Source organism: Daldinia caldariorum (genome assembly GCF_022478825.1).
Source record: "Daldinia caldariorum strain CBS 122874 unplaced genomic scaffold F4812scaffold_3, whole genome shotgun sequence".
NCBI lineage: Eukaryota > Fungi > Ascomycota > Sordariomycetes > Xylariales > Hypoxylaceae > Daldinia > Daldinia caldariorum.
In genome coordinates, this window is record NW_025953039.1 from 265,516 (window position 1) to 290,621 (window position 25,106).

At 47.5% G+C, this 25,106-nt stretch overlaps 9 protein-coding genes across 9 annotated transcripts; 4 read left to right on the forward strand and 5 right to left on the reverse strand.

Annotated features, from left to right (window-relative positions):
* Window positions 1–176: 176 nt before the first annotated feature.
* F4812DRAFT_260161 (uncharacterized protein) lies at window positions 177–1,032 on the reverse strand. The gene is made up of 2 exons (XM_047930796.1): window positions 513–1,032; window positions 177–379 (listed from the first exon to the last, which is right to left on the reverse strand). The coding sequence occupies exons 1-2, from the start codon at window positions 666–668 to the stop codon at window positions 296–298; spliced, it is 240 nt and encodes a 79-aa protein (XP_047792608.1). The 5' UTR covers window positions 669–1,032; the 3' UTR covers window positions 177–295.
* Window positions 1,033–1,187: 155 nt separating this feature from the next.
* F4812DRAFT_260178 (uncharacterized protein) lies at window positions 1,188–3,889 on the reverse strand. The gene is made up of 2 exons (XM_047930797.1): window positions 1,857–3,889; window positions 1,188–1,797 (listed from the first exon to the last, which is right to left on the reverse strand). The coding sequence occupies exons 1-2, from the start codon at window positions 3,351–3,353 to the stop codon at window positions 1,765–1,767; spliced, it is 1,530 nt and encodes a 509-aa protein (XP_047792609.1). The 5' UTR covers window positions 3,354–3,889; the 3' UTR covers window positions 1,188–1,764.
* Window positions 3,890–5,105: 1,216 nt separating this feature from the next.
* Window positions 5,106–7,755, reverse strand: F4812DRAFT_260199 (uncharacterized protein). Its single transcript, XM_047930798.1, has 2 exons — window positions 7,020–7,755; window positions 5,106–6,966 (listed from the first exon to the last, which is right to left on the reverse strand). The coding sequence occupies exons 1-2, from the start codon at window positions 7,499–7,501 to the stop codon at window positions 5,409–5,411; spliced, it is 2,040 nt and encodes a 679-aa protein (XP_047792610.1). The 5' UTR covers window positions 7,502–7,755; the 3' UTR covers window positions 5,106–5,408.
* Window positions 7,756–11,395: 3,640 nt separating this feature from the next.
* F4812DRAFT_456302 (ribosomal protein L1) lies at window positions 11,396–12,587 on the forward strand (the record flags this gene model as incomplete). The annotated part of the gene is made up of 2 exons (XM_047936964.1): window positions 11,396–11,461; window positions 11,517–12,587. 2 exons carry the CDS (start codon window positions 11,396–11,398, stop codon window positions 12,585–12,587), a joined length of 1,137 nt encoding a protein of 378 aa, XP_047792611.1.
* Window positions 12,588–12,771: 184 nt separating this feature from the next.
* On the reverse strand, window positions 12,772–14,150 carry F4812DRAFT_260225 (alpha/beta-hydrolase). Its single transcript, XM_047930799.1, has one exon. It carries the CDS (start codon window positions 13,854–13,856, stop codon window positions 12,867–12,869), a length of 990 nt encoding a protein of 329 aa, XP_047792612.1. The 5' UTR covers window positions 13,857–14,150; the 3' UTR covers window positions 12,772–12,866.
* Window positions 14,151–14,777: 627 nt separating this feature from the next.
* F4812DRAFT_416978 (cyclin-like protein) lies at window positions 14,778–17,157 on the forward strand. Its single transcript, XM_047933134.1, has 3 exons — window positions 14,778–15,566; window positions 15,629–15,836; window positions 15,891–17,157. The coding sequence occupies exons 1-3, from the start codon at window positions 15,352–15,354 to the stop codon at window positions 16,755–16,757; spliced, it is 1,290 nt and encodes a 429-aa protein (XP_047792613.1). The 5' UTR covers window positions 14,778–15,351; the 3' UTR covers window positions 16,758–17,157.
* F4812DRAFT_416979 (uncharacterized protein) lies at window positions 17,158–18,405 on the reverse strand. The gene is made up of 2 exons (XM_047933135.1): window positions 17,591–18,405; window positions 17,158–17,524 (listed from the first exon to the last, which is right to left on the reverse strand). The coding sequence occupies exons 1-2, from the start codon at window positions 17,786–17,788 to the stop codon at window positions 17,405–17,407; spliced, it is 318 nt and encodes a 105-aa protein (XP_047792614.1). The 5' UTR covers window positions 17,789–18,405; the 3' UTR covers window positions 17,158–17,404.
* Window positions 18,392–22,542, forward strand: F4812DRAFT_416981 (uncharacterized protein). The gene is made up of 4 exons (XM_047933136.1): window positions 18,392–18,745; window positions 18,796–18,995; window positions 19,076–19,414; window positions 19,475–22,542. The coding sequence occupies exons 1-4, from the start codon at window positions 18,588–18,590 to the stop codon at window positions 22,300–22,302; spliced, it is 3,525 nt and encodes a 1,174-aa protein (XP_047792615.1). The 5' UTR covers window positions 18,392–18,587; the 3' UTR covers window positions 22,303–22,542.
* F4812DRAFT_416982 (HET-domain-containing protein) lies at window positions 22,532–25,103 on the forward strand. The gene has a single exon (XM_047933137.1). The coding sequence runs from the start codon at window positions 23,184–23,186 to the stop codon at window positions 25,038–25,040; it is 1,857 nt and encodes a 618-aa protein (XP_047792616.1). The 5' UTR covers window positions 22,532–23,183; the 3' UTR covers window positions 25,041–25,103.
* The last annotated feature ends 3 nt before the right edge of the window (window positions 25,104–25,106 follow it).

Below are 25,106 nucleotides of genomic sequence, written 5' to 3' on the forward strand. Positions count from 1 at the left end.
CCTCCGATCCAAATGTAGGTACCCAAGGTAATAAGAGACGTATGCTAGATCATTCATTCTGTCCTGTTTTTACAATAACCAACCAGCTCGAAAGATTCCCGGAACTCCCGCAAAATTCCCAAGCTCACTCTTGCTTGTATACCCTACATACAGTATGTGTCTCCTGTTGTCCGTAAATAAGCATGATTCAATCTATTCCCTTTCCTAGGCCGTACAGTTCCGTGATGAGTGTGGTAAAAGGTGGGCAGGTACCAGGTAGGTAGCTAGGTAGTAATAGGGGGTAACCGGTCGATTTCTAGCGCTCGCTGAATCCCGGGCCCACCTCGACGTCCTGCACGCCGCTCATCTGCAGAGCGTGCTTCCGGTCTTCGCTGTAGTACTAGAAACATGCCCGAGTTAGCCAGCCAAATTTGCAATTCTCATGCCGATATAATATTAACAACTTTTTTTTTTAAAAAAAAATCGAAGTAGAAAAGTAATATAAGAATACAAGTACATGCACACACACTTACGCTCTGCTTGCGCCCCAACGACGGCTTCCAACTGTCGGTCTTGCTTATCGCGCGCGCGGCTTCTTTCTCGTGCTGCGGGCTGGTAGGGCCCGGGGCTACGGAGGATAAATTGGCGACGCCGACGTCGACGCGAATGTTGTTTGGTTGATTGGGCATAGTTGGGGAGATGTTGATTCAAGTTATTATTATTATTAGGATTTTATTATTATTAAAATGTGGTAGGAAATATTGTAAGTGTTTTTTGTAATGATGTGACGTGATGTGTTATATTGTGTGGTGACTTGAGTCAAGTCAATTCCAAGTCTCTTGTAAGTGATGGTATATCAAATAATAATGATAATAAAAAAAAATAGTAAAAGAGCATCTAATCCTTAGGAACTCGGATGTCTCTTTATATAACAGAAACTACCTAACATATACTACAACATGTAAACCTGGAATGTTCGTTCTCTAAAATATGAGCAGTCTAGATCGCGATGAAGCATACGACTATGCATCGCTGATCACCAGTTTCTTGTCTAGTTGAACAGCCTCAGCGAAGTATTATTGGTAGCACCGGCTGCATTAGCACGATAGCTTTCGACCGGATTGCATCGACTAGCTTAAAAGCAGGGATTGCGGGGTAGCTCCAACCCGATAAGGTCTTATCTTCGTGGCAAAACCACTGCAAGTTATCGTCATAAGTCTTTGTTCAACTGGTGTTCAACTTTACATCACCCGAAACTATTAACACTTTTACAATTACAGTATAGCAAACGCCACTCGCTCAACCACCATACATAGTCGAGAACCTTAACGAGTGAGCCAGGATCCAATCAAAGCAAAATCAAAATTACCGATTTTTCATTGCCGCCTTATGTACACAGGTAATGAGCGTCTGCAAGCATGTGCAAGTGCAATCTCAAACCTTTCCCCCCCAACCGTATTTCTTTAACCAGCGAGGTGCCGTCGGTGACTCGTCACGTCATCCAAATCGCATCTACCTCATATACCACTATGAAACGGTGTAGCAGGATATCATCAAAATGTCCTAAACTCCCCATTTAAAAGAAAAAAAAATCATAAATGGACCATCCAACGCCTCCAGCTATGCATAGGGGGGTGGGCAACAATGCTGACGCAGTTGCTAGCGCCAATATCAAACAGTCAGAAAGAGAATACCAACTTCCACATCATCTACGAACGTGATAGGAAGTTTTGAATAAGTCTAAATGAGCCTAGTACATATCGGGGCAGCCTGCTGCTTGGGCGTCTACGGTGCCTTGGGCGGCTTCCAGTAGTATTGCTAGGCACAGTTAGCATTTGACAGTCTAATATGCCGCTATGCTTCATAAAATGGCTTACCTTATGCTGCTTCCGGCAACCTCTCAAGCCCGGTTTTCGCAAGCTTTGGGTCACGGCAATTCGTCGCGACTCGTCATCATCATGTTCTGGGTCATAGTAATATTGGCTCTCTAACGGCTGGCCGGCCGCGTCCTTTCCGTGGCGGGGGATAACGCCAATGCACGGCGTCGACTCAATAATATCACGCAATTCGGCCTTAGTTAAGTCCCTTTTCTCTTCGGCGGGGAGGAGACTGAGTATGGTAGACAAGGGGGTGGATGACAGTCGAGAGTAGGCCAACTGGTTGACGACATGATTTTTGACAACTGCCACATCAACACGGCTAGCAGTAGTAGCCTTCTCTTCTTCCGGCTCGGTTGACGGCTTAGCTGTTGTGTCACCTGATACGACACGGGACGACCGTTTTGGTGATTCTGCTGTGATGGCAGCCAGGCGGTTGGAGAGGTTGGCTCCGAACGGGCCAAAGGAATGTACAATAGGGTCGTTCTCCTCATCAGGATCATCATCGTCAGGATCACTAAGATCACTAGAGAAACTATTGGTAACTTCTGTCTGAGCGAACGATGCATCCACCTCGGATGCCTCCTTGGGAAGCTCTTGCTCATCTGCCCTTGCGTCTTCATATATCTGGACGGGCTCGCTCGCATCATCAGCTAGTAGCAATGTATCCAAGTTGCCCGAAGAATTATGTGGAGAAGGTGATTCAGGGGATCTAATACGCGTCTGTCGTCGAAGGGGGCTTGACTGCAGGAAGTCTGAACCGGAATCATTACGGCGATGTCTAGAACACGGAGACTCCTCCCATGATGAATCCGACAAGGCTGCGGGTTCATGACGATTCTTCTTAGGCCAATGCAGCATAACCCTCGCGTCCTGTACGTCCAACATGATCTCGGCATTCTCAGTTTCCGAGGTGAAGGTATCTCCTTTTCCCAACTCCCACGTTCGCCCCTGACAATGAAGTTTTATTCCATTCCAACCATTGCAGACGATTTCAACCTTGTTTGGCTCCAGAGGATCTACAGCAGGGATATATCGTGCCTTGACGTGGACACGAGATATGAGACGATTGGCCGACAACTGATAGTGAGAGGAATTACTCGAGCGACCCATCAGGAGTGTATCGCCATTCTCGTTGAGTTCGATGGATCGTACAGCAGATAAGGGTGTTCGTTCCGACGCAGACTCCGTACGCTCAAGTCCAGGTCTGGACGATGACACGCGTGGAGGAGATGATGAGAGTATACCAGTACTTGAGGTTGGAATTGGTGTAGGATACTTGAAGAATGGGTTCGAGTCGGCGAGCTTATCCCGAGCTACTCTCTTCATAGGCCTTGGAAAGCCGGGAGAAGATGAGAGGGGCTCGAAGGGCGGGAGCAAAGAAGGTGCAGGACGCTTCTTGCTGGGCGAGATAGAGGCAGAAGCAGGGGGCAACGTGGGCTCCTCTACCGTGGCCCGATCCGCTCTATCCATGGTCTTGACGGGTGAGGATGTCATGATAAAAGGTCAAGTCAAGAATGCATGGCAAGATAGATGAAAATAGCGGGAACTTGCAATGTAATGATAGAATGAATGTGGTGAAGGATAAAAAAAAAAAGAATAATAAAAAAAAGGGACGGATTGGATAAAGAAGGGGTTAAGGGATTAGGGACTTGAGATTTGAGATTTGGGAGAGAATAAAATTGAACTGTGCTGTATGACGGTACGCCCTGCCCGAAAAGATGTGGGTTCTCTCTGCGCGTCTTTTTAAGATGGAACCTGGAGTCGCGGTGCGCGTTCACTACACGCTCTTTTTTTAGCTGGATTTTCCCCCCTCTCCACTTAAATCCACTTACACAAAGATCTTACCCGGGCTCCGTGTCCCGAGTTTCCTGCAACCGTGCCTTTGTTTCTTATTCTTTCTCCGACGGGCGAATTGAAGGTGACGATGATGAATTGGTATTAAAAAAAAACGCGGTAGTAAAGTTTTTTTTAAGTCTTTTTTCGTTCGATCAAGGTCAGAAATGTGGTCGGAGGGTCGCTTAGCTTGGTTAATGGTTAATGGTTAAAAGACCGACCTTAATGAAAGGTTGACATGAGGAGAGATTTCGTGGCTGGGAGGGAAGACCCAAGCTTTTTTTTTTTTCTTACACTTAATTGTTCTTTAAGGGAATTTCGGGCTTGTGGGGGCCCACTTCCAACGTGATTGCTCAAGGCATTAAATTAGGTATGAGGCAGGTGCTGTATGGTGCTAAGCCGATTAGCTCATATAATAGGTAGTAGGCGCTCGACGCGGTTTCTCCTCAATTCAAAGATGTACCAAAGTGCCCTGCAAGTCGCGGTTGTTTCGTTCTAGGTAAGATAACTAGGGGTACCTAACCTAAGGTATTGCACGTTTTAACTTGCTGTTAGCTTAGGTACTTTGGCCGTCAACTATCAACTATCAACTATCCACCAACCTCTCACAGCCTACAGCCTACCTACAGCTTACAGCTTACAGCCTCCTCCGTGATCACTTGCATCATCAGCGGGTTTCGGGCGTCGGCATTCTAGCGCAAAAAGTCTTTACTGCAGGATCAATGTTGCAATTACATAGTACTTATAAATTTGCATATAACCCTGGGGTGGTTAGGCTCATGTAAGTGATAGCTAGGTAACCCTAGGCAAGTCTAGATTTGTAACATCCCTATGTAACTTACTATGTGGGATCAGGCATTGGATGGATGGCATCTAACTATCTTCAGTATAACCTCGTGCCAAGTAAAAAAAAACGCGCCTTATTCTTCGCGACATACATGGTTGTCTTTGCATCTTACTGCATTGCATGGCTTACTTTCTATTGTTGAATACAAAAAGGTTTTGTTGCTATTAGTTATACGCTATAGCTGGTCGTATCTTTTTGCTATGAACAACTTCACTCAAAACTATATCGAGAGGAACCTTATTGTCTTAGTTATAGTCAACTAAACTCGGTTGATATCATTCATCAACAAGGCAAGTTTGAAACCAGCAAACTCCACAAGATACGTCTTCGACAAGATACATATGAAAATCCCCCGCTTCGATGGAGAAAATCTTTGCTTGTTTGTCGGCTTTTTTAAAAAAAAAAAAAGTTGATATCATACTGTATCATCCCAGCCCCAGCCTCCCCCCCATCCTCGCCTAGTCTACTATGTAAAGGCAAGGCGCGTCTCGTCTCCACCATCTATCCACTGCCGCGGCCAAAATTTCTTCAAGGTTCTTTATTTCTTTGATAATTATGTAATTGGGCCGATATCTCGAAGGCCCTGCTTCAATCCGATAAAACATAAAAGACTGAAAAAAGTGTATTTGCGAGGCTGCTTGAAATGCTGCTGTAAGAGGTACCTAATATATACCTTATATATATCTACCTACCTATATATATATGCGCCGGGTATCTTCCTATGCGAAATAACCAATATCGTGTAGGCGAACTGTTAGGAAAAGTCATGATGGGGAATCAAGAAAGGCCGTGAAAAAGTGTAACAAAATAAATAGATGTGCTCAGAACGCCAATATATCAAGATAGGCGAATGAATGGTTGATGGTGCGTCACCATGCTGCTCTGCTAATCCTCTTGACGTCCGCTTGGTCTTTCTTCAACAACTCGGTGTACTCCACTCGTCTCCGGATAAGAAAGGCGAGCGACAGTATGAAATCAGTCTCGTACCTCGTCGACGTGATATGCATCAGGGGCTTGATAAGAACGCCGGCTAGTCGCTCGGCCGTCATGTTGTTCCTCTCTTCCGCTTCTGCGACGTCCGCCCATAAGTTAAGGAGTAATTTGAACAGAGCGCGGCTCGGACCTCGGAGACCGCCTAGTGCTTCCTCCCAGAAATCGATGCATCTGTCAAGTCGTGTGGCGTGGGATCCGGAGAGCGTCGCCTGTCTCGAGAGTGTAACCCACTGCTTAGCGATATGCTCCGAGATCAGCGGTTTCGGGAGTTGCGAGAGGAAGAGCAAGATGAGGTCCGCGGCGTCGTATACGCCATAGTGAGTCCAATTAACATCTTCGCCGTACGTCGGTCCGCTGCTGAATAAGTCTTTTAACTTCTGTATCCTATAGCTATCACCCGGCTCGGCGAAGATATTCGGCGCTTCGACTCCTTCGTTTTTCAGGAAAAAGCAGCACTTCTGCATGCATAACGGGAACTCTCGCCGCGATGATCCTCCGTGACCTGTGTGGTGAGTTTTAGCCGTTCCTTTGGCAACTTGCATGCTCTTCTGGAGTGGGACGCCGAAGACCGCGTTGGGCGCTGTGTCTTCAGGCTCATCCATAATCAGGTCCGAGTTCCATATTGGTAGCTTCTTGAAAGATACTGATAATCTGTGGCTACCCCTTCGAACAAGGCTGGCTTGGATAATGGGAGTCGCGGAATATGTATCCGTCGATCCAGTCGAAGTCGTCGACCGTGTCTGAGGCCTGGACTCCGAAATTGCATGCTTAAGGGGCGCGAAGAATTTCCCAAATCCTTTGCTCTTCGTTATAGAAGGCGGAGAGTCCGCCGACGGCCCTTGAGCAACGATCTCGGTGATGACGCCGTACGGACTCTTGTGATCTGGCGTGGCCTCGAACGGAGAAACCATAAGGCTTCGCGCGAGCTCGAGTCTCTTACGATCCTTTGGCGGAGGAGTTGGTGCTCGGCTAGGAATTCCGACGTAGCTGGCCATCAATTCTTCAAGGGTCGGGATCTTCTCGTCTTCGGGGATTTCTTGAGGATCTCTGTATGTTTTGGATGCAGACTCGACGCTGACATCGATCGCGCTATCCGGCTTGTCTCCGACGTAAGCTCCAAACAGCTTCTGATCGCCCAGAAAGGCTCCCTGGTTCGCAGTTCTGTCAACTTCTTCGATGCTCTGCTCATTTTGATGCTCGCTTTCCTTGGCCTGGATGACCTTCTCGGCGTATGACTTCAAACATGTCATATAATCATAGAGGCTGAATTCCGTTTCGTTCTTCTCAAATTCTCCCGTCAGTCGCATCCGTAATTGGCCCATCTCGACCAGCACTCGCGAGACATCCTCCACAACAGCGGCACTGTTTTCGTGTCTTTCTATCGTATTTCGTCTATTAAGCTCTATATCCGAGGCAGCATCCCGAATTGTAGTCCTATTAATCTGCGTTAGCTGGGTATTTGTTTATGAACTACGTTATATACTCACGCCCCGACCAAATCTAGGGCTAGACCTATGACAGCTTTATGCGCTTCCAAAGCGGTTCTAAATCTCGCAACTTCTTGCCTTCCCGTGGCAAGCCACTGGGATCTCTTGTCTTGTCTCGATAGGCCATCGCTGTTGAGATTAGATATGACTGTATCTAATTCGTCGACCACTCTGGCGCAATGTTCGAGGACAGCAGGAATCCGTTCTGCTAGTTCCGGAGGAAATAGGTTGGCATCCTCCTTTAAGAGTTCTAAGACACTTAGCAGCGAGTGCAACTCGCGCGAAACTGCATCCACATCAGACCGGGCTTCCCGCACCTCGCGCACAAATCCGTTTAGTATGTTGTTAGCCGTAGTAATTGCATTACCAAGTGTAATACAGTCGGATGTGATCGATCTTTGAATCATCCAGGTCAGTGTTTCTGATGCTTGAAAAAGGTGCTCAGAAGAACTTTGATAAGAGAGCACCCACGGAGACTCCATTGTGGTGTCGACCGTAGGTCATCCACGAATTCAATATTCCTTTCACTTTAAGAAAGCAAGGTGTCGGCCACATATATTACTTGCAATAAAGAGGTGGCGGTCGGCAACGGCGGTAGGGTGGGGGGGGGTTCGCAGGATTACTTCTCACACACACACACTCTCTCTCTCGTAAAAGTTTGGTTCACATAAACGGTCGAAACCTATAATAAGACGCAAGCCTTGTCGTCACCGACACAACCGGAAGCACCCTAAGCTGACAAGGGTTTCTTCGCCTTTAGGATGAGGTTTAAATTACGGACGAGGGTCCACACATGTTGATGTCGTAGATGGAATACATATATGTGAATAAAACAAATTCGAATATAAAAGCTCGTAAAGTGTCGCTTTCCGAGGTACTCGTAAGATTCGTACGCCTCCTTTCTGCTAGTAGTGAAAGGTCAGCAAGACGGGGGCTCGCACTGATCATTTGTCGAAGCTAGCTTTTTCTCTTATTCTGGTCGCGCAATGCTATGCTCGAGATGGTTGATTTCCCGTTGACCTGCCCATATGAAATGGGCTTTCTTGAGAAGCTAGGCATGGTCTCCCCCGGCACTGCCAATCTCCCCTTTTGTAACGTCCCCTTGTTTCTTGGCCAACTTCCCCGCCTACACGTGCATATTCTGCCAGCACCAGAACACCATCTTATTCGCAGTCTGCGAGCAATCGATCATTTGTATCTCCATCGCAGAAAAGGCGGGAAAGGTTCAACAGGGGTATTCCTTGCTTACTATAGTACATCGTCTAAACAAGCTCCTATGAGCTATTCTACTTTCGACAGGCAAGCTCGCGACGCCCAATCAACCAGCTAACCAACACCTCACTAGACTATTAAGCTTAGAGTTGCACCGCAGCCTACATCTGCAACACATTTCCAGGTTGACAAGTTGGTTAAACCTGCTCTGGCCCTAGTAACAAGGAAAAGGCACAGCAGCTCTAATGCTTGCCAGGCTGCTAGATAGGCCGACCTTTGGCGTTCCTCTCAAGAAAATGAGAAAAAAAAAGAATCCAGCGATCTTGTTTGATGAACCAGCTTATCTTTTCGGAATTTGGGATGGATTAACTACGGTTAAACGTCACTTGCCGATCCGATGCTATCTCAAAAAAGGGGACAACCCGAACGCTAAAGAAGTACCCATAGCACTACGTATTAAGCCGCCATCATCACCAGACGAATCTGACGCTTGTTATTACAGGGGTGTAAATAGTCCGTAACTCCCAGGTCCCTTTCACACTAGAACAAATTCCCCTGGGAGATTGTGGGCAATGGTCTGATACAGACAAGAAAAATTATCGCTCCCAGCGAGGGAAGGTATTCAATGCAGGACGACGTAGTACTCTGTCACTTGAGCCATCCTGTACTCCTACCACAAGGTTCCGGAATCTGGACTTTTGAAGCTTTTCGTCGGCCGAGATTTTCTTCCATTTACCTAGTCGGTTAGAAATAGGCATGCTTACTTCCAGATTTGGAAAATAAATTAACAGGTAGAGAAGAATAAGAAAAAGAGAAAAAAAGTAGTCAAGACAGTAGGTACTCAAATAACATGCCACCAAGCCTTTACTAGCACACACGCCAAAGTTTCGAATTCTATTTCGTTACCTATTTCAATACCCCTGACAGTCTCTACGGAAGCTAAGGAAGCTATCAAGCCCCTGCTGCATTTATTTTTCGTTCAGGGCAGGAAAAAAAGAGCTGCGATACGTTCGGTAAATGCGGCGGTTTGCCTATGTACCCTAGGTATAAATCAAGTCTCTCGTCCGGCTTGGCAATAATATACCGCTTCGATCCTAGCTAAGCTCTACGTTATTTTACACCGTACCATACTGTCGCTCAATACGAATACTAACTAACTAACTACTACCTAACATAAATATTATGCATTACCCCTTGGTAACGTTGTGAGGTAGGCAGGTAGGTAAGTAAATCGATACCTCGGTAAGGTCTCGACGTAGCGCCGCCAACCAAGACAAGGCATCCTCCAGCTCGTTTACATACCTAGGTAGTATTGTACCTTTTAATTATTTGATCACTGTAATCTTCTCTACGGCGGCGTTGTGGCGCGATGACTCGAATTATTGGTATCTTTATTAGCCGCGCATCTATTTCCGGTGCTCGTCCTGCCTTTTGCGGCAGCCGGGAAGAAATATGACGGTCCTTTACGTACGCCAACGGCCGCGCGAAGGATGAACGACTCCAACATGACGGGCGTAAGAATTACTTATAATTGATAATTAACCAATTCCGTCGATTTTTTAACCCTGGCAGTCTTCAGGTGGCCTTGAACGTTTCCTTTCATATCTAATTCCCCAATACTCGTCAGGTACGGAAATACTAATTACACCTCCTTCTAAGCAATATCGCCTGCGCCCCGTGCGTTCCGGTAATCTGCGAATGTGCGTGACAGCTTGTCGTCGCCACCAGCTTGATACTTGACACATACACTGCGGTGTGTCAAGATGGGGATGGCCTTGCGCATCTCTCGTTTCGTATTGGACGGGGAACGCAGATCAAGGTCAGTTGCGCATTAGATCAACGAAACATGTGAAACTAAGGGGAGTTGAGATCTGCCGCCAACGCCAACATTTTCAACAGGGTGCTCGGGCCATGTTGACAGAGAAAGATCTTCTCTTAGCAACAGCTGACAGCTGCATAAGGTAGGAGGTACATATATACCAGGTACCTAGGTAGGTAGGTAGGGACTTAAGGTTAAGGTGCGTAATTGTTTGGAACATTATCATTCCATAAAGGTAAGTAAGATATAATATATTCTCCGAATTATATTTATTATCCTTGTCTAGCCCTTATCCCTATTCTCAACATGGAGCTGTACATTCTGATCTTTGTTATTGTGCGGCACAGAAAGCTGGTAACCACTTTGAGTTAGAGTTATAAGATCCAAGATTGACCCAGTGCTCAAGAATACCATCAACTTCTCAACTCGTTTATCACTTTTGCCTTACGTATATTATAAGCCTATATCAGCATCTACCCCGGATCTTTGAGCTTGTTTCATCTAGGTTGATCGTATAAAATCTGACGGCAACGGGAAGTCCGAGCGTTTCTTCTCCTTGTGATAACCAACGCTCAGCAGGCAGATCCGAACATGTAAAGAACTTAAGCCATCAGCTTATTGGAAACCAACAATAGAACTCTTAATATGTACTGACCGCTCCGAAACGTACAGTGACCAGAGCATGCCTAGGTACTCCATCTTTGGATGCGGCGGTTACTTGTGATGGATATCCCTTAAATCGGCCACCGTAGCAAGTATCAAATGCTTCGTTACGAGATTTGATAGTTCTGTGGATTGTTTCTTATATTTGACTTATATAGTTTCTGATAACTTGCACTACCCTTTCTATTAGGTAGCCAGTTGATTTTTTCAAATGAGAAATACGTAGTTTATTCTGTCAGTCCATTTAATGCTTCATGAGGATATAGGGATAAAGGTAAGCTAAGTGTTTATACTAGAGCATCATAAGATAGAATATGATTTTTTTGATTCTTAGTATCAACTTAGTACCTATGCATGTCAAGTTATCTCACACTACGATATCTCCAAGTTAAAATTCAACTAATGATATCCAAAAAAGGACATCAATTGGTAAAAACTCATAAAGTGATTGGCCAGTAAGTCGAAAGCTGAGTTTGGCAGATTCTTTAGTGAGTGGGTCTTTCAGCGAACAGAAGCTTTTTCTATGGGCGCTTGGACCAATTCAAAACTTATCGCCCCACGTCTCTAATCTCTATCGTCGCTTATCACTGAAGGAGCTAAAAAAAATTATCGATTCTGGGCTTCACTTCACGAGGTTTCACCAATAACACAATTCATTCTACCAACATCATTGTGCAGCACAATGGCCTCTTCAAAGACTGTAACTCTTCGGAGTGAGACTGCGGTCTCTCTGGTGGACCCTGATCAGGTTTGTTCCCTTTTATCTCTTGTAATGATGCCATATTTTAATCTTTTCTGTGTAGAGTTTGAAGGCTTCCAAGGCGTTGCTGGCGCATATGAAGAAAGCATCGGAAGAAGCTGCCAAATCCGAGAAAAGGAATCTCCTGGCCGATCCTGAAGACGCTACCAAAGAGTTACCGATATGGCTTACTCTTACCACGAAGCGACACATCGCCGACTCTCGACGCCTTAAACCAGGCAAGATCGTTGTCCCACACCCTCTCAACACCGATGCCGAGGCCGCTATCTGCTTGATAACCGCGGAGCCCCAGCGCGCATACAAGAACCTAGTGGCCTCGGACGAGTTCCCGGCGGAGCTGCGAAAGCGCGTGACGCGAGTCATAGACGTGTCGAAGCTGAAGGCGAAGTTCAAGGCGTACGAGGCGCAGCGCAAGCTTTACAGCGAGCACGACATCTTCCTCGGCGACACGCGCATCATCAACAGATTACCAGGGATCTTGGGGAAGACGTTCTACGGGACAACGGCCAAGCGCCCGATCCCCGTCGAGATACAGGCTCGCGTGCCGAAGACTGACGGAAAGAGGGTGAAGCGCACGAAGGACGCCGAGAAGCCGAACACGGCTACTCCTGCGCAACTGGCGGGAGAGATCGAGAGGGCTGTCGGTGCGGCGCTCGTTAACCTGTCACCTACGGTCAACACTGCGGTCCGCATCGGAAATGCCAGCTGGACCGCCGAGCAGATTGCGGAGAACGTCGAGGCGGTAGCGAAGAACCTGGTGGAGAAGTTCGTACCGGGAAAGTGGAAGAACGTTCGGGGCATCTACATCAAGGGTCCGGAGACCGTCGCCCTACCTATCTGGTTGACAGACGAGCTATGGCTCGACCAGAAGGACATCGTGGCCGACGGCTCGGAGGAGGCCAAGGCCATCCTCCCCTCCGAAAAGGCGAACGTAGGCAAGAAGCGGAAGTCGCTCGAAGCACAGCCCGAGGAGGCCGAGCCCGTCGCGAAGAAGGTCAAGAAGACGAAGAAGGTGCCCGAGAGCGACGACACGAAACTGGACAAGGAGATTGCGGACAGGAAAGCGGCGCTGAAGAAGCAAAAGAAGGCCGCGAAGAAGGCTTTGGAGGTCTAATAAGGTTTTATAAAAGGTACCTACCTAGGTACTTATTCATTAGGTCAATCACATGTGTAAAAGTGATAATAGGAGTTGGGCTCTATTAGCATTTTTAAGCTTTAAAGCACGATTTTGACGGCGTACGGCGGGAACAGGTACAAAAAGCTTATAGCATGAATCTTCGATTAAAAAAACAAACAAACAAGCAAACAACAAGAACAAGTCGATACCCTCTGTGCCTGCCTATTAGTCCTAACGCTTGATTTATACGCTAAATAAAATACGCGCGCTTAATCACTACAGTTCGTCCGATGCTTGCTCATCCTTGGGAGTGCTGCTCTTGAAGGGACCGAAGAACTCGCTAAAAGCACCTTCTAGCACTTCGTCGGATATTTGCATGTGTTCGCCGGGGACGGTCTTGAACTTTAATCCTCCCTTCCTATCGAGAGCCCTCAGACCAATCCAGTCCTCGGTATACAGCTTGCGGGCCCTGAGCGGGGTGACTTCGGCGTCGTTGACCTCTTCGAACCACGCCGTCTCCTTGGGGATGACGGTGGTGTCGTTCTCGAAGACGTACAGGACGAAGTTCTCGAGGCTCGCGATGTTCTTGGCGTAGGTCTCGTTCTTCCGCTCGCGCTCGTTGTTGATGTCCGCCAGGAAGTTGGAGTGCGCGAGGTAGCTGTCCAAGTCCTTGGGGTCGCGGAAGTACTGGGCGGGGACGAGGCGGCCCTGCAGCCACGAGCTCCAGGTGTTGCCGTGCAGCAGGGCCATGGCGCCCTTGCACAGCCAGTCGGCGGCCGAGCAGGCCTTGTAGTCGACGATGCCGTTGTGCTGGCTGCCGAAGGTGACGAGCGTGCGGACGGGCGGGAAGTTGCAGCGCTCGACGTAGGCCCGTAGGAACTGGCCGCCCTGGCTGAAGCCGACGGCGTCGACGGCGGGCGCGGTCGAGAGGATCGGGTGCGCAGCGAGGTCGTCGCATACCTTCGCGACCTGCTCCGTCACGTTGCCGTAGAAGGTCGCGGTGCGGTCGTTGGAGGGGCTCTCGTCGAGCCGCACGTAGTAGACGAACGTGCCCGGGTTGATCTTCTCGACTAGCCCACCGACGGACTGTAACCCTTCGGCCGAGAAAGTGTCGCCGAGGCCGTGCCAGATGATGACTGGCAGAGGCGTGTCATCCTCGTCATCGGATAGGGTGGAAATCGGATTGAGCGTTGTAGGGTTGCCTAGAACAACACGAAGGGTCGAGGTAAGTGTTAGTAACACTGGCAGTTTCTGTAACAAGGTCATCTCTTCGGTAGGGATGTTCGTATTTAGTTACTGTGGATAGTTAAGATGACAGGTTGATAGTAGATAGCATATTATGGACTTCGTGATATTCTGATGAAATCTAGAATGAAGTATGTAATGGGGAGAAGTTTGGATGCTGGTGTTGAGAGGATACTACCTTAGGAGGTATTGTAGAGTGGCTGTGCCCCCTCTGGATGCAAGTTAGGTAGTGACCTGAAGTTACAGGCCATGCTTCCAGGGCTTCTCTCATTGGCCGCAGCTTGTAAGTCAGATTAGGTATCTTTAGGTAGTAGGTAGTTGGTAGGTATTGGTAGATTTAGGTAGGTACCTGGTATACAATACAATCAACTGGATAGAACACCTTAGGCTGCGAACTTTTGTAATATTTCCTGGAATAACGATGACTTCACATTTTTGTTCCTGGAAGTCTTTTGATTAACCTTGCGCAAACCAGATAGGTGTGCCCTCTTTTTTCTGCCAATGATATTTCATATTAGGTACCTACCTACCTAGCCTACCTTAGGTACCTTTCTGCCTTTACAACAGATGAACCCTTGGATTCAAGACCTTATTACTGACACAATTTTGTCAGTTAAATAAGCACTTTTCATTTCTTACCACAAATGATATTCCTGAAGGGAAAGTTTTTATTGAAACCCTTTTGAAGATTTGATTTCCTTTCGTTGTCGTTGTCGTTGTCGTCTTTTCTTTTTTTGGGTTGGAACTTGTTAATGATGAGATGATGGAACCAATCAAGGATGTGTCAAAGTTAAAGTTGGCGGGCGCTGCGGGCGGTACCTATGGGGTCCGTGCTGAAGCACCTGCAGGCTCCGCACAGACGGAGTCGGCTCTTCCCACCACCCCACTCCGAGGGCTAACGATTCGAGCGCAACGGATTAACTCAATAACCGATAAAAGTCAGGGTTCTACACCTTCAAGCTCAAGCTCCAATCGTCACAGCGCAATTGGATCCATTAAATCCACTAAATCATCCACTGGATCTATTAGTCCTCTACAACCTCGTCGCCAATTCAACTACGCTTACAGCCCTCAAGCTGCAACATCTACTACCACTCATAGGTCATGGAACTTTTACGAACATAGTTCTCCTAGCTATGCTAATTTTGAACTTGACGTATTTAATTCTCCCTCTCTTCCCAAGAATTTCCTCCCTTCCGCTGCTCTAGCCAAAAACCTCAATCGAAGTATTACTCTATCTCGTGAAGGCGATCAGGACGATCCTTTTATTTCGCCTAAACCTCGTGGGTTCTCCCACGTTGTTGACGTTGTTGACCAAAGAGAGGATCCTTTTGGCGAATCGGACGACCCCGAAGATCTATATGAATCTGACAACTCCGACGATTCAGACGTGACCATTACCCCTAGCTCGTACGCTGCCAGCGTATCTTCTCGCACTTGCAACTACCGGGGACAGCCTCTTCCCTTAATTTTCAACAGCAACTCGAAGACTTTGGAATCGAATATCACCGAAAAGATGGCGCCGAATTACGTCGCAAAGAACGGGACCACCGACTCTCAGACACTTACTGCTGGCCCTCACCTAGGAACCATCAAAGTCGGCCATCAGTATATCTGCGAGTGTCATATCCGCCGCATGTTCGCCGAGAAACGATTGGATGTTGCTAGGGAGGCTAATTACCGTCTTCAAGGCGTTCAGTTGATTGAATCTACCCGAGAGGCACTTCTCCTGTGAGTCGCATTTCCCTTCCTTCCCTAAGATATTTATTATTCTAATCTTCATTCACTTTTAGGCCGGTTAGGACCTTCAACGCCGCGTGCACTTTCTATCATCGATTCCGTCTCGAGCATCCTACCCATGATTACAACTACACAGACGCTGCTCTGGCTTCTCTATTTGTGGCTTGCAAGGTCGAAGACACGCTGAAGAAGTCTCGCGAGGTTTTATGTGCTCATCACAACCTCAAGAACCCAGACCATCCAACAACTCAAGATGACAAGGTGAGCCGCTTATTAGTGGATTCATTTCATGTACATGCGCTAAATCAAAAGCAGATCTTTGATCAGCCGTCTAAAGTTATAATTGGGATTGAGCGATACATGGTTGAAGCTATTAGTTTTGATTTCCGCGTTCGCTACCCTCAGAAAATTCTTGCCAAGATCGTGAAGAAAGTCCTCGGAAGTTCCGCTGACTTGACAAGCTTCTTCCCGACTGCAATGAAGATGTCTATCGACTTGTATAAAACCTATGCGCCACTAAAGCACGCTTCATTTACTTGTGCTCTGGTATGCGCACAACTTACTGCAAGGCTTACAGGCCAGTTTGTGGATGAATTCCAAGGACTTGATCCGCTTGATTGGCACACAGACGAGCAATGTGTAGCCGAGGTAATGCTTGATCTTCTTGACCTCTATACACAGCATGGCAAGGTCACTAAAGTCGGACCTATGTTTGACCTGCAAGTTTTCATCGACACTCAGATCAGCGTCAACCAGTTTATTGAGCGCGCTGGACTTTCACGCTACGTGAATCAGTGCAGAGTGTGTGAAACTGCCGCATTACCTCCCACACCGTCAACGGGCTCACCCATGTCGCTAAGCACACCTTCCGCTGCGGGTACCAGTACTGTTAAGCGTGGGCCTAAAGGGTCTGACGGCGGTACGACGCGATTTATCTTTGAAGCCGACGAAGCAGTGAGAGAGAAGAAGATCTACGACGAGTACACTAAAGATGAGTGGGAAGAATGGGAAGAAGAAATCGAGGAACCGATCCCGGATCCTCGTGAAGACCGTCGCCATGAGCCTCGCGGTCCCAGGGGACCTCGTGGCCACGGCCGCGGTCACGGACGTGGTGGTTTTGACCCAGGCTGGACTCCTCGCAACCGACACGACCGTCGTCGTCGCGGGGGTGGCTTTTACTAACTAACCTATCACAATAGCATCATTTTTTTATGGGAAAGGGGTTTTCGGATTGCGCATATGGATCTGGAAAAGTTTTCAGGGTGGTAAGCTCGGTTGGAGCTGTTACGTGCATTATTCGACGGAGTACGGATTGATACCCTATCTGGAATTTGTGTTGCGGCAACGCATTTGCAACCGCCACTTTTCGGCGACTCATACGGCATAGGCGCATGCAGTATGAATACTATTATGGCTTTAACGGTGTTGACTGTATTTGTACAAAACTTAAGACTTAGGTCTAGGTGCCTGTAGTCACCAACTACACGCGGTCTCCTCATGTATGAGGAGGTATCTATTGAAGAGGTTCTAGAATGCTTCGTCTAATTGATACTGCGTAAATTACTTCGCACTTTCTTATGATTGATGATTAATAGTACCGTCTCTTCTCCGCCTTTCTTTCGTTATTTATTAACTACATCCTATCTTGAGTAAATCTTCTTGCTCTATATATCTAGTACCTGTTCCACTTATATCAACAAATTAAATTCTTCAAAAAGCCCTAGAACATGCCTTTTTAAGAATAGAAGAAGAGATCTGACCAATCGAATGAAACATAAGGCAGCAAACGCCAACCTCTAGTAGTTCCCCTTTGTGATATCTAACATACATTATCCCCCAAGCTCCCATGCGCGGATGGCGTCAAGCTCTGATCCGTCATGATGGACGGTATGACGGAGGTTTGGTATATTGAGTGAACGGACTATAAGAGTATCGACCCTGATGTTCCTCTTCGCGCGAATCCTATGGGTTAGTGGCTTGAAATTTATTTAGATATCAGACAATTGGCTGCTCACAGTGGCATAGAACATTCCGCTCTCAAGCACAGCTAACTCATTCGGCCCAGGAACTAGTTCAAGGGAAATAGCTGCGTAACCCTGGGTTGATCGAGCCCTTCGTCGACAAAAGAGATGTATGAGGAAGCGAAGAGCTGGGATAAAGCACATTATGAGCAAAGTGATGATCGCAACAATGGTCTCGTTTGAAATTGTCATTCTAGATTTAAGACCAAGATATTTTGAATAAAAGAGATTCGAGTACTTAGGTCAACTATCTCTGACAAGCTACAGCTTTCCTATCGGCTACGTCTTCACACCTTATATATCACAATGTGAAGGAAGACCGCCTCTCTAGGGTTCATGAGGCTATGCGGGTAGAGTCTCATGGGATACCTAGCCGTTTGAGCCGTTTAGACTTTGGACAGAAGAAATAATGGCACTGGAACCAATGAGAGTAGAGCAGATTTTGGACGATCTAATCAAAGGGGGTAAATTTTGGGGAGTCGTTCCGTAACAGTGGTCAGATTTTGGACAATCCAATCAAAGCAGATAGATTTTGGACAGTCATTGTCGCATGGAGGGCAGATTTTGGACAGCCATCCCATAACAGAGGTCAGATTTTGGACAATCCAATTAGAGGGGATAGATTTTGGACATCGTCGTATCGCAGAGTAGCCACAAAGCTGACGTCGTTTGGTGAAATAAGCACGTTGAGCTGTGTGATTTGCTGAGAAAGTTGGAGGGCAACATGCATCTGCATTATATTATGTATAGGTACCTAAGGCATACCCCCTAGAGCTAATCAGAGAAAAGGGCATAAAAAGTCCTATGCCATATAACACGAATTGTGTTTTCTTAAGTATCACTCCTCGTAGCCTGATCCTGCCTTCCAACCAATTTTTATTTTCTTTCCTGTCTCTCTCATCAACTAAACCAGAATACACAGCAGCTCTCAAAGGTCAAATTTTACAAGCCACAGCTTATATCAACGAAGTTCATTGATAAGCTGGTCACTATGCCATATGTCAAACGTCGCCGTCCAGATCCTGATCCTGAAGAGAGGATATGGGAACAGCACAAGTCCACCTTTCAGCGTCTCTACCAGACAGAGCGGAGAACACTTGAAGAAGTAAAGAGGATCATGGAAAGCCAACATGGATTTCCTGTGAATTCGTATGTCAGCCTATACTATCTTGTGATTGCATTGCTAATAATATCGATAGCTTGTCGACTTACGAATTCAAGCTCCGCGATGAACTTCACTTGCGCAAGAAGCTGAAGAAAAATGACTGGGTCCCTATCCACCATCATCTCCTCAAGAGAGGTGACAAACCTACCGCGGTCTATCTCAATGGAACTAAGATTCCACAGCATAAAGTATGGAAGGAGATCAGAAGGTCAGGAGCTCGATTAGTTGCCAATGGTAAGATATGCTAGGATCTTCCAGGCATAAAGTGCCTTCCTACGTTAGGGCTGGGCTAATAGAGGCTATCCTTTACGTAGGTCAAGATATTCCGCTTCCAAGAGATGTAGTTGTGAGAACACCATCACCTGTCGGATATCTCGTATCCTCCACCCCACAAACACGACACAGAGATATTCATAACCTCTCCCCACAGCTTTGGGACTCCCCAGTGATGACGCTATCTGCACCACCGTCATCAACGGATATTGCGTTCGGTTCGCGCAACGCAGTCCAGCAGTCACAGACCCATGTTGACCTTCCAATGAGTCGCCAAGTTCGGGAAATCAAAGTGATGGAATTATTAGGATCCGCTCCAGAACACTATATTACCGCTCTTTTGAGTACTCCATGGGCCAATTTTAGTAACTACTTACGCCGTAAGTACCTTACCTACCTTCATACCTAAGGTATTTAGTCCAAATTAACACCAGCGTTAGAGGTTGTTTTCCCCAGACACCTTTCAAGTGAATACAGCGAGGCATTACATCACTGCTTAAAATTCGAATCTTTAGCATTGATGATGGCAACCGAAAGTGAACCGAGGTCGCCTGATATAGCAAGGGAAACTGTGTTTCCGCCACGACAGTTGCCTATGCCGAACCATACGACCACATCTTCGTCACTTACATTTGAGATGAACGCGTTTTATATTCTATCCAAAGCTATGTATATGATTTCTAACAACTTGTTGGATGACCGTATAGATGGCCATATTCTGGACCTTTTACTCAGTCGAGTCCCTTATGCGGTGTTGAAAAGTCTCTTCCAGGTAGACTTACCCACAGCCAGGGAAACGTGGCAATGTCTGGCAGACTATGCTGGTATAAAGGGCTACCGAGATATATTTGTCTTCTTGATGAAGATCGGACTTTTGCACCGCGACTGGATTATCCCTATGGGAGCATCATACCTCTCTGACGCCGTATCGATGGGTGCTATCGATGTTGTCAAGGCGTTATTGAAGATTGGGGCGCGCGCCGATGGTAAGATTGAGGTTAGAAGAAGACTTCCTATCGTCGAAGCAGCTGCTACTGGTAACCTGGAATGTCTACAGCTCCTCATGACAGCATGCGATCTGAATTCGGTCATGCCTGTCGATGACCTAGAAACCCCTTTCGACACCTTCGTCGATACTTTACACACAGGAAGCATAATATCCGGGAGACGAGATCATGCATATCCGCCAAACTCTTTTGAAGACTTGAAGAACTCCTTGATCAGTGTAGAATTTAGTCTCGAGAATGAGCCACAGAGCCAAGCATTAGATATACTCCTGGAAAGCGGTGCGGATGTCGACGCATTGTGGTTATATTGGGAACATAAGTCTGAAAAGTTCATGCCAACAATCCTCGAACAAAGCTATTACATGGACATAGAGCTTTTCTACAGATTAGCCCCGTACAGCACCGAGACGACCCGGATTTTCTTCCGACCAGACCTCTGCCTCTTCGCAAAGCAGGGACGCGAATCTCTCATGGAGTACTGGACATCAGAGCCAAAGCGACTTGGCTCTGATGGATCTGAATTCCTAGAGTTGGTTCTCACAGAACAATTTTCCGACCTTTGGGTCGCTGATATAGAGGTCGTTAGAGGGCTCTGTGAGTTGATAATCAACCCTAATGCTATAGTGCCTGGTAAACTCTGGCATATAGTGACGCAGGCACGCACGGAGGGCATCACTGAACACTTTGCACCGATTGTTACGGCATTACTTCAGTCAGGGGCAGTTCTAGATCTAGCCGTTATGGAAGCTGGAGTTGAAGAAGAAGGCATTGGTATCTTGCAAATTCTAAAAGAGCTTGGTGCTGATCTGGGAAGATATGGCACATTGGCGCTATCTACTGCAGCTCGTCTCGAAAATTACGAAGCCGTGTCGTGGCTACTCGAAGCGGGCGCAGATATTCATGCCCAGATAAATTTAGAGGCTTCCGACCGAAGTTACGAACCGTGGAGCGTAGTCGCATTGGCGAGTGTTGGATCGTTGGGGTGGAGGCGGTGTGAGGAACTACACGGTCGTCAATTCTTCGAGCAACACAGCAGCCCGGCGAGTTTTGACATGCTCCGCTACTTGATCGACCACGGTGCAGAGTTGAAAATTAGCCCTCACGACCCGAACGCCGCCGAATTTTTACGACGCGTTCTCGTTGACGGTTGGAGCGCCTATTTGGCTAGATCAAATATCCCTGATCTAGTGAGTTTTTTCCTATCGAACTTGGACCCTCGCGATCTATCTAGTTCCGAAGTGTGCCTATTGGACACAGTTATCACTCTACCCTGTAGCATCGATAGCAACCACAGACAACTGAAGATGTCCTTGTTTAAAGTGCTTCGTGCGCATGGGGCTCCAATGCCAACTGGACGTATGATCCCTTGGCTGATATGCGAAGGAAATGCACTCGATTTAATCCAAGAGCTTCTAGAGCACTGTTCAGACGTTGACAATCTGTATCAAGAAGTGCCCTCTATACATAAATGTACGTTAAACCCTCTCCAAGCAGCAGCTTACGAGGGCAATGAGGATATGTTTGACAAGTTAATCGCTATGAGAGCGAACATTAATATGCCCGCATTCGAAGGCTCAGGCATGACAGCACTTGAGGCCGCAGCCTACCGGGGTCATATAGCTTTGGTTAGGCGGCTGGTGCATATGGGTGCTGATGTTAATGCAGCTTCGTCGTCTGCACTCCAAGCTGCTTGCCGAATAGTTGCGAAATCAACGACGGAAATGGCGAATAAGATGGAAATCATAAAGCTCTTGATAGAGAATGGGGCGGAGGTGAATGCCAATTCGGGTGAGGCGTTGAATTCTGCTACGCGTGAGGGTGACATAGAGGTAGCGATCATATTGCTATGCAATGGAGCAGACGTGAATATGGCTTCTGAGTGGGGGAAGTCTGGATCGTTGATGACTCCGCTAGATTGCGCTGCTCGTACGGGAAGGATTGATATGGTCCAGTTTCTATTGAATCTTGGGGCTCTGAGTCATGATCGAGGGCAAACAGGATACGACGGAGCAATCGCATATGCGGAGGGGGAGCATTTCTTTACCATCGCCGACTTGATACGGAAACATCATGCAGAAGACTTCAAATTACTAGGAACTAATATTGCGTTGTCATTTGTAGAAGAAGAGCCGAAAGGATCTGGGCGCTCAGACGAGCCGGACGAGTCTGGAGACTCAGATATGGAAGACCCAGATATACAAGATTCGGGCATAGAAGACTCGGATATGGAAAACTCGGATATGGAAGAGTCAGATTACTAAGAAGGTCGGAGTCTGTACCTTGGACTAGGTAGGCTGGTGGTATGTATGGGTTATTTCACTTTTGAATTGTTTTCGTTGCCTTGGATAGCCAGCTCCCTCGAGGGAGGTGGGAAGGCTACGTGTTACTAGATCTCTGCAATAGACGACATACTATGCCACTAACACTCACTCTACATATGGTGTCACGTCGCAGAGCATGAGGTAGGGTAACAACTTCGTTGTTCCGCGAGGAATCCTAACTACGATGGCTTTGAAGCCAAAGCTATATATAAAACAACCCCTTTGTTCCCAAGGAGTCTCAAGCGAGACTGCTGACATATATCATCCATCACGGGCGCACCTAGCAGGAAGTCTGTAAAAGGTCGAATTCATTCTTACATTCGGGCGAATAAATAAAGCGTACCTTACTCGAGAACTTAATTACCCTTTTGAAAGACCCGAACTCCTCTATTGAGCGCAGCATCGAACCACATACCTATACGAAGTTACAAGTTTGTAATGAACGTAACAGTCCATTACTAGACTATCAGTGTTGTTTACGATGATGACCTGTCACCTAGTCGCTTTTCAGCTAAGGCATATCCTTAGGCTTACTTTTACAAGACTTCTGGGGTAGGATTTGCATATACCCAGCCAGTACAGCCAATCCCCGCCCTTATAGAAGTGCGTCGTGGCGAAGCCGCCTATATACCTAATGCAATGCAAAAAATCACTTATCAAGTCTCTATTTGTCTTTCATGGCATATAACTTCTATTCCCCATATGCATGTGTTCAGATGTGAAGGATAGTAAGGATTCCTGGCTGGTGGATTTGACTTCGACTAGATACCTCCTTTGCCTCAATCCTAAGATACCTAGATTAACCTCAGTTAGGCGTCGACATGTGGCTCATTAACACCACCACGATGCGGCTCGAGAACTTCGGAGGATATGAGCCGCCTTTCGCTATCCTGTCTCATACCTGGGGCGAGGATGAGGTCACGTTCCAAATGTATTCCGGTGGGGAGGCCGAGTCCAGGAAAGGGTATCGAAAGATTGAGTTCTTGTGTCGCCAAGCGAATAAAGACGGGCTGCAGTATGCTTGGATAGATACTGTCTGCATGGACAAAACCAGCAGCGCGGAACTCACCGAGTCTATCAACTCCATGTATCGCTGGTACAAGGACAGCGTAGTCTGCTACGTTTACATGGAAGACGTGCCCTGGGAATGCCCACCTCTGACCGGAAAGGGTGACCTGGAAAACGACGCGGACCTACAACCCTGGATAGGTGCTTTCAAGAACGCAAGATGGTTCACAAGGGGCTGGACGCTCCAAGAATTAATCGCGCCACGGGAGATCCGATTCTACGGGCAGGGTTGGAACTTCCTGGGGACGAGAGAGGGCGCCTTGCTGAAGCTGATATGCCAGATCACGAACATAGACGCTACCGTGCTGAAGGGCCTGCGGAGACCTTCGGCTCTCAGTGTAGCGACTCGAATGTCGTGGGCGGCAAACCGCCACACCACCCGGCTTGAGGACGAGGCTTACTGTTTGCTTGGGATATTCGAGGTCAATATGCCAATGCTGTACGGCGAAGGTCGGAATGCGTTCCGACGCTTACAAGAGGAGATCATTAAAACTCACTGGGACCACTCGATATTCGCATGGGACCTCGAAAAGGCAGATTCGCTGTTGGCGCCGTCTGTGTCTGCTTTCTCGAAGAGCGGCAATATTACCAGCTCCGTAGGCGAAAATGTACCGGACGCATACGAACTCACCAATAGGGGGCTGCGTATCTCCTTTCCTATTATCGAAACCCATAGAGAAGGCACGCTGGGGGTGCTAAGCTGTCAATCTCAGGGGGCTCTGGTCGCCCTTAGATTGACGGCAACCTCGCAGTCATCTATAGGGGAGGACGTGTTCTACGTAAGTAAGGAGGCGAGAGTACCGCCCTACCGTTTTCGATTTGTGGACGCCGGGGATGTCTTGAGTGCGCAGACACGGAGCGTAATGGTGCTGCTCACCTCGGGCAACTTTCAAGGACCAACGGGGCCATCAAACCGTCTCTGGGTTCGCTATTACAATCAAGTCCACGCTCAAAGCCTCAAACAAACCGGCGTAATCCCAGAAGAACGGTGGAAACGACATGCTAGCGGCATACCGCAGCCGAGGGGCTCGGCTATGGCAGTATACGAATATATCCCACGGCAGGGCTTAAACACGGGAGCGGTTGAGGTGACAGACGTTCTGTGTGGCAAACGGGTAGTTGCTGTGTTTGCCTTTAATCCGCGAAACTTTCTGCTGACCCCTCTGATGGAAGTCCACGAGGACATTCTCGACAAAGAGAGCATACTTGCATGCGAGCGTGCGGAGCAGCTTTTTGCAGCTCGACTACAGGACCGCATTTGGTCTGGCGACAGGTTCATGCCAGCGGCCAAAACAGTCAAGCTCGACCGCGATCAGCGGGTTGACTTCGCGTTGCGGAAGGAGAGCGTGTTGAACGATATGGACTTGGTGCTCACGATAACGTTGCGGTACAGCTTTCTCGGTAGACTTAAATTCCTACTACTCGGGCTACACTTGACTTATATACTACCGGCTCTCTCTAGGTGGACCTGCATCTTAGCAATGTGGAATGTGTGCTTTGCACTCCTGGGGAAGCTAGGCCTGTGCCCGCTGGATTGGAGTTACTGGACGACGCCCGACTCGAATCTTCTAACACGAGTAACGGACTATTTAGCTCTTGAGGAACACTAGGGGCGTGTGAAACTTAGTACCTAAATACCTTAATTATAGGTTTCTCCTAGTTATTGTTATCAGATA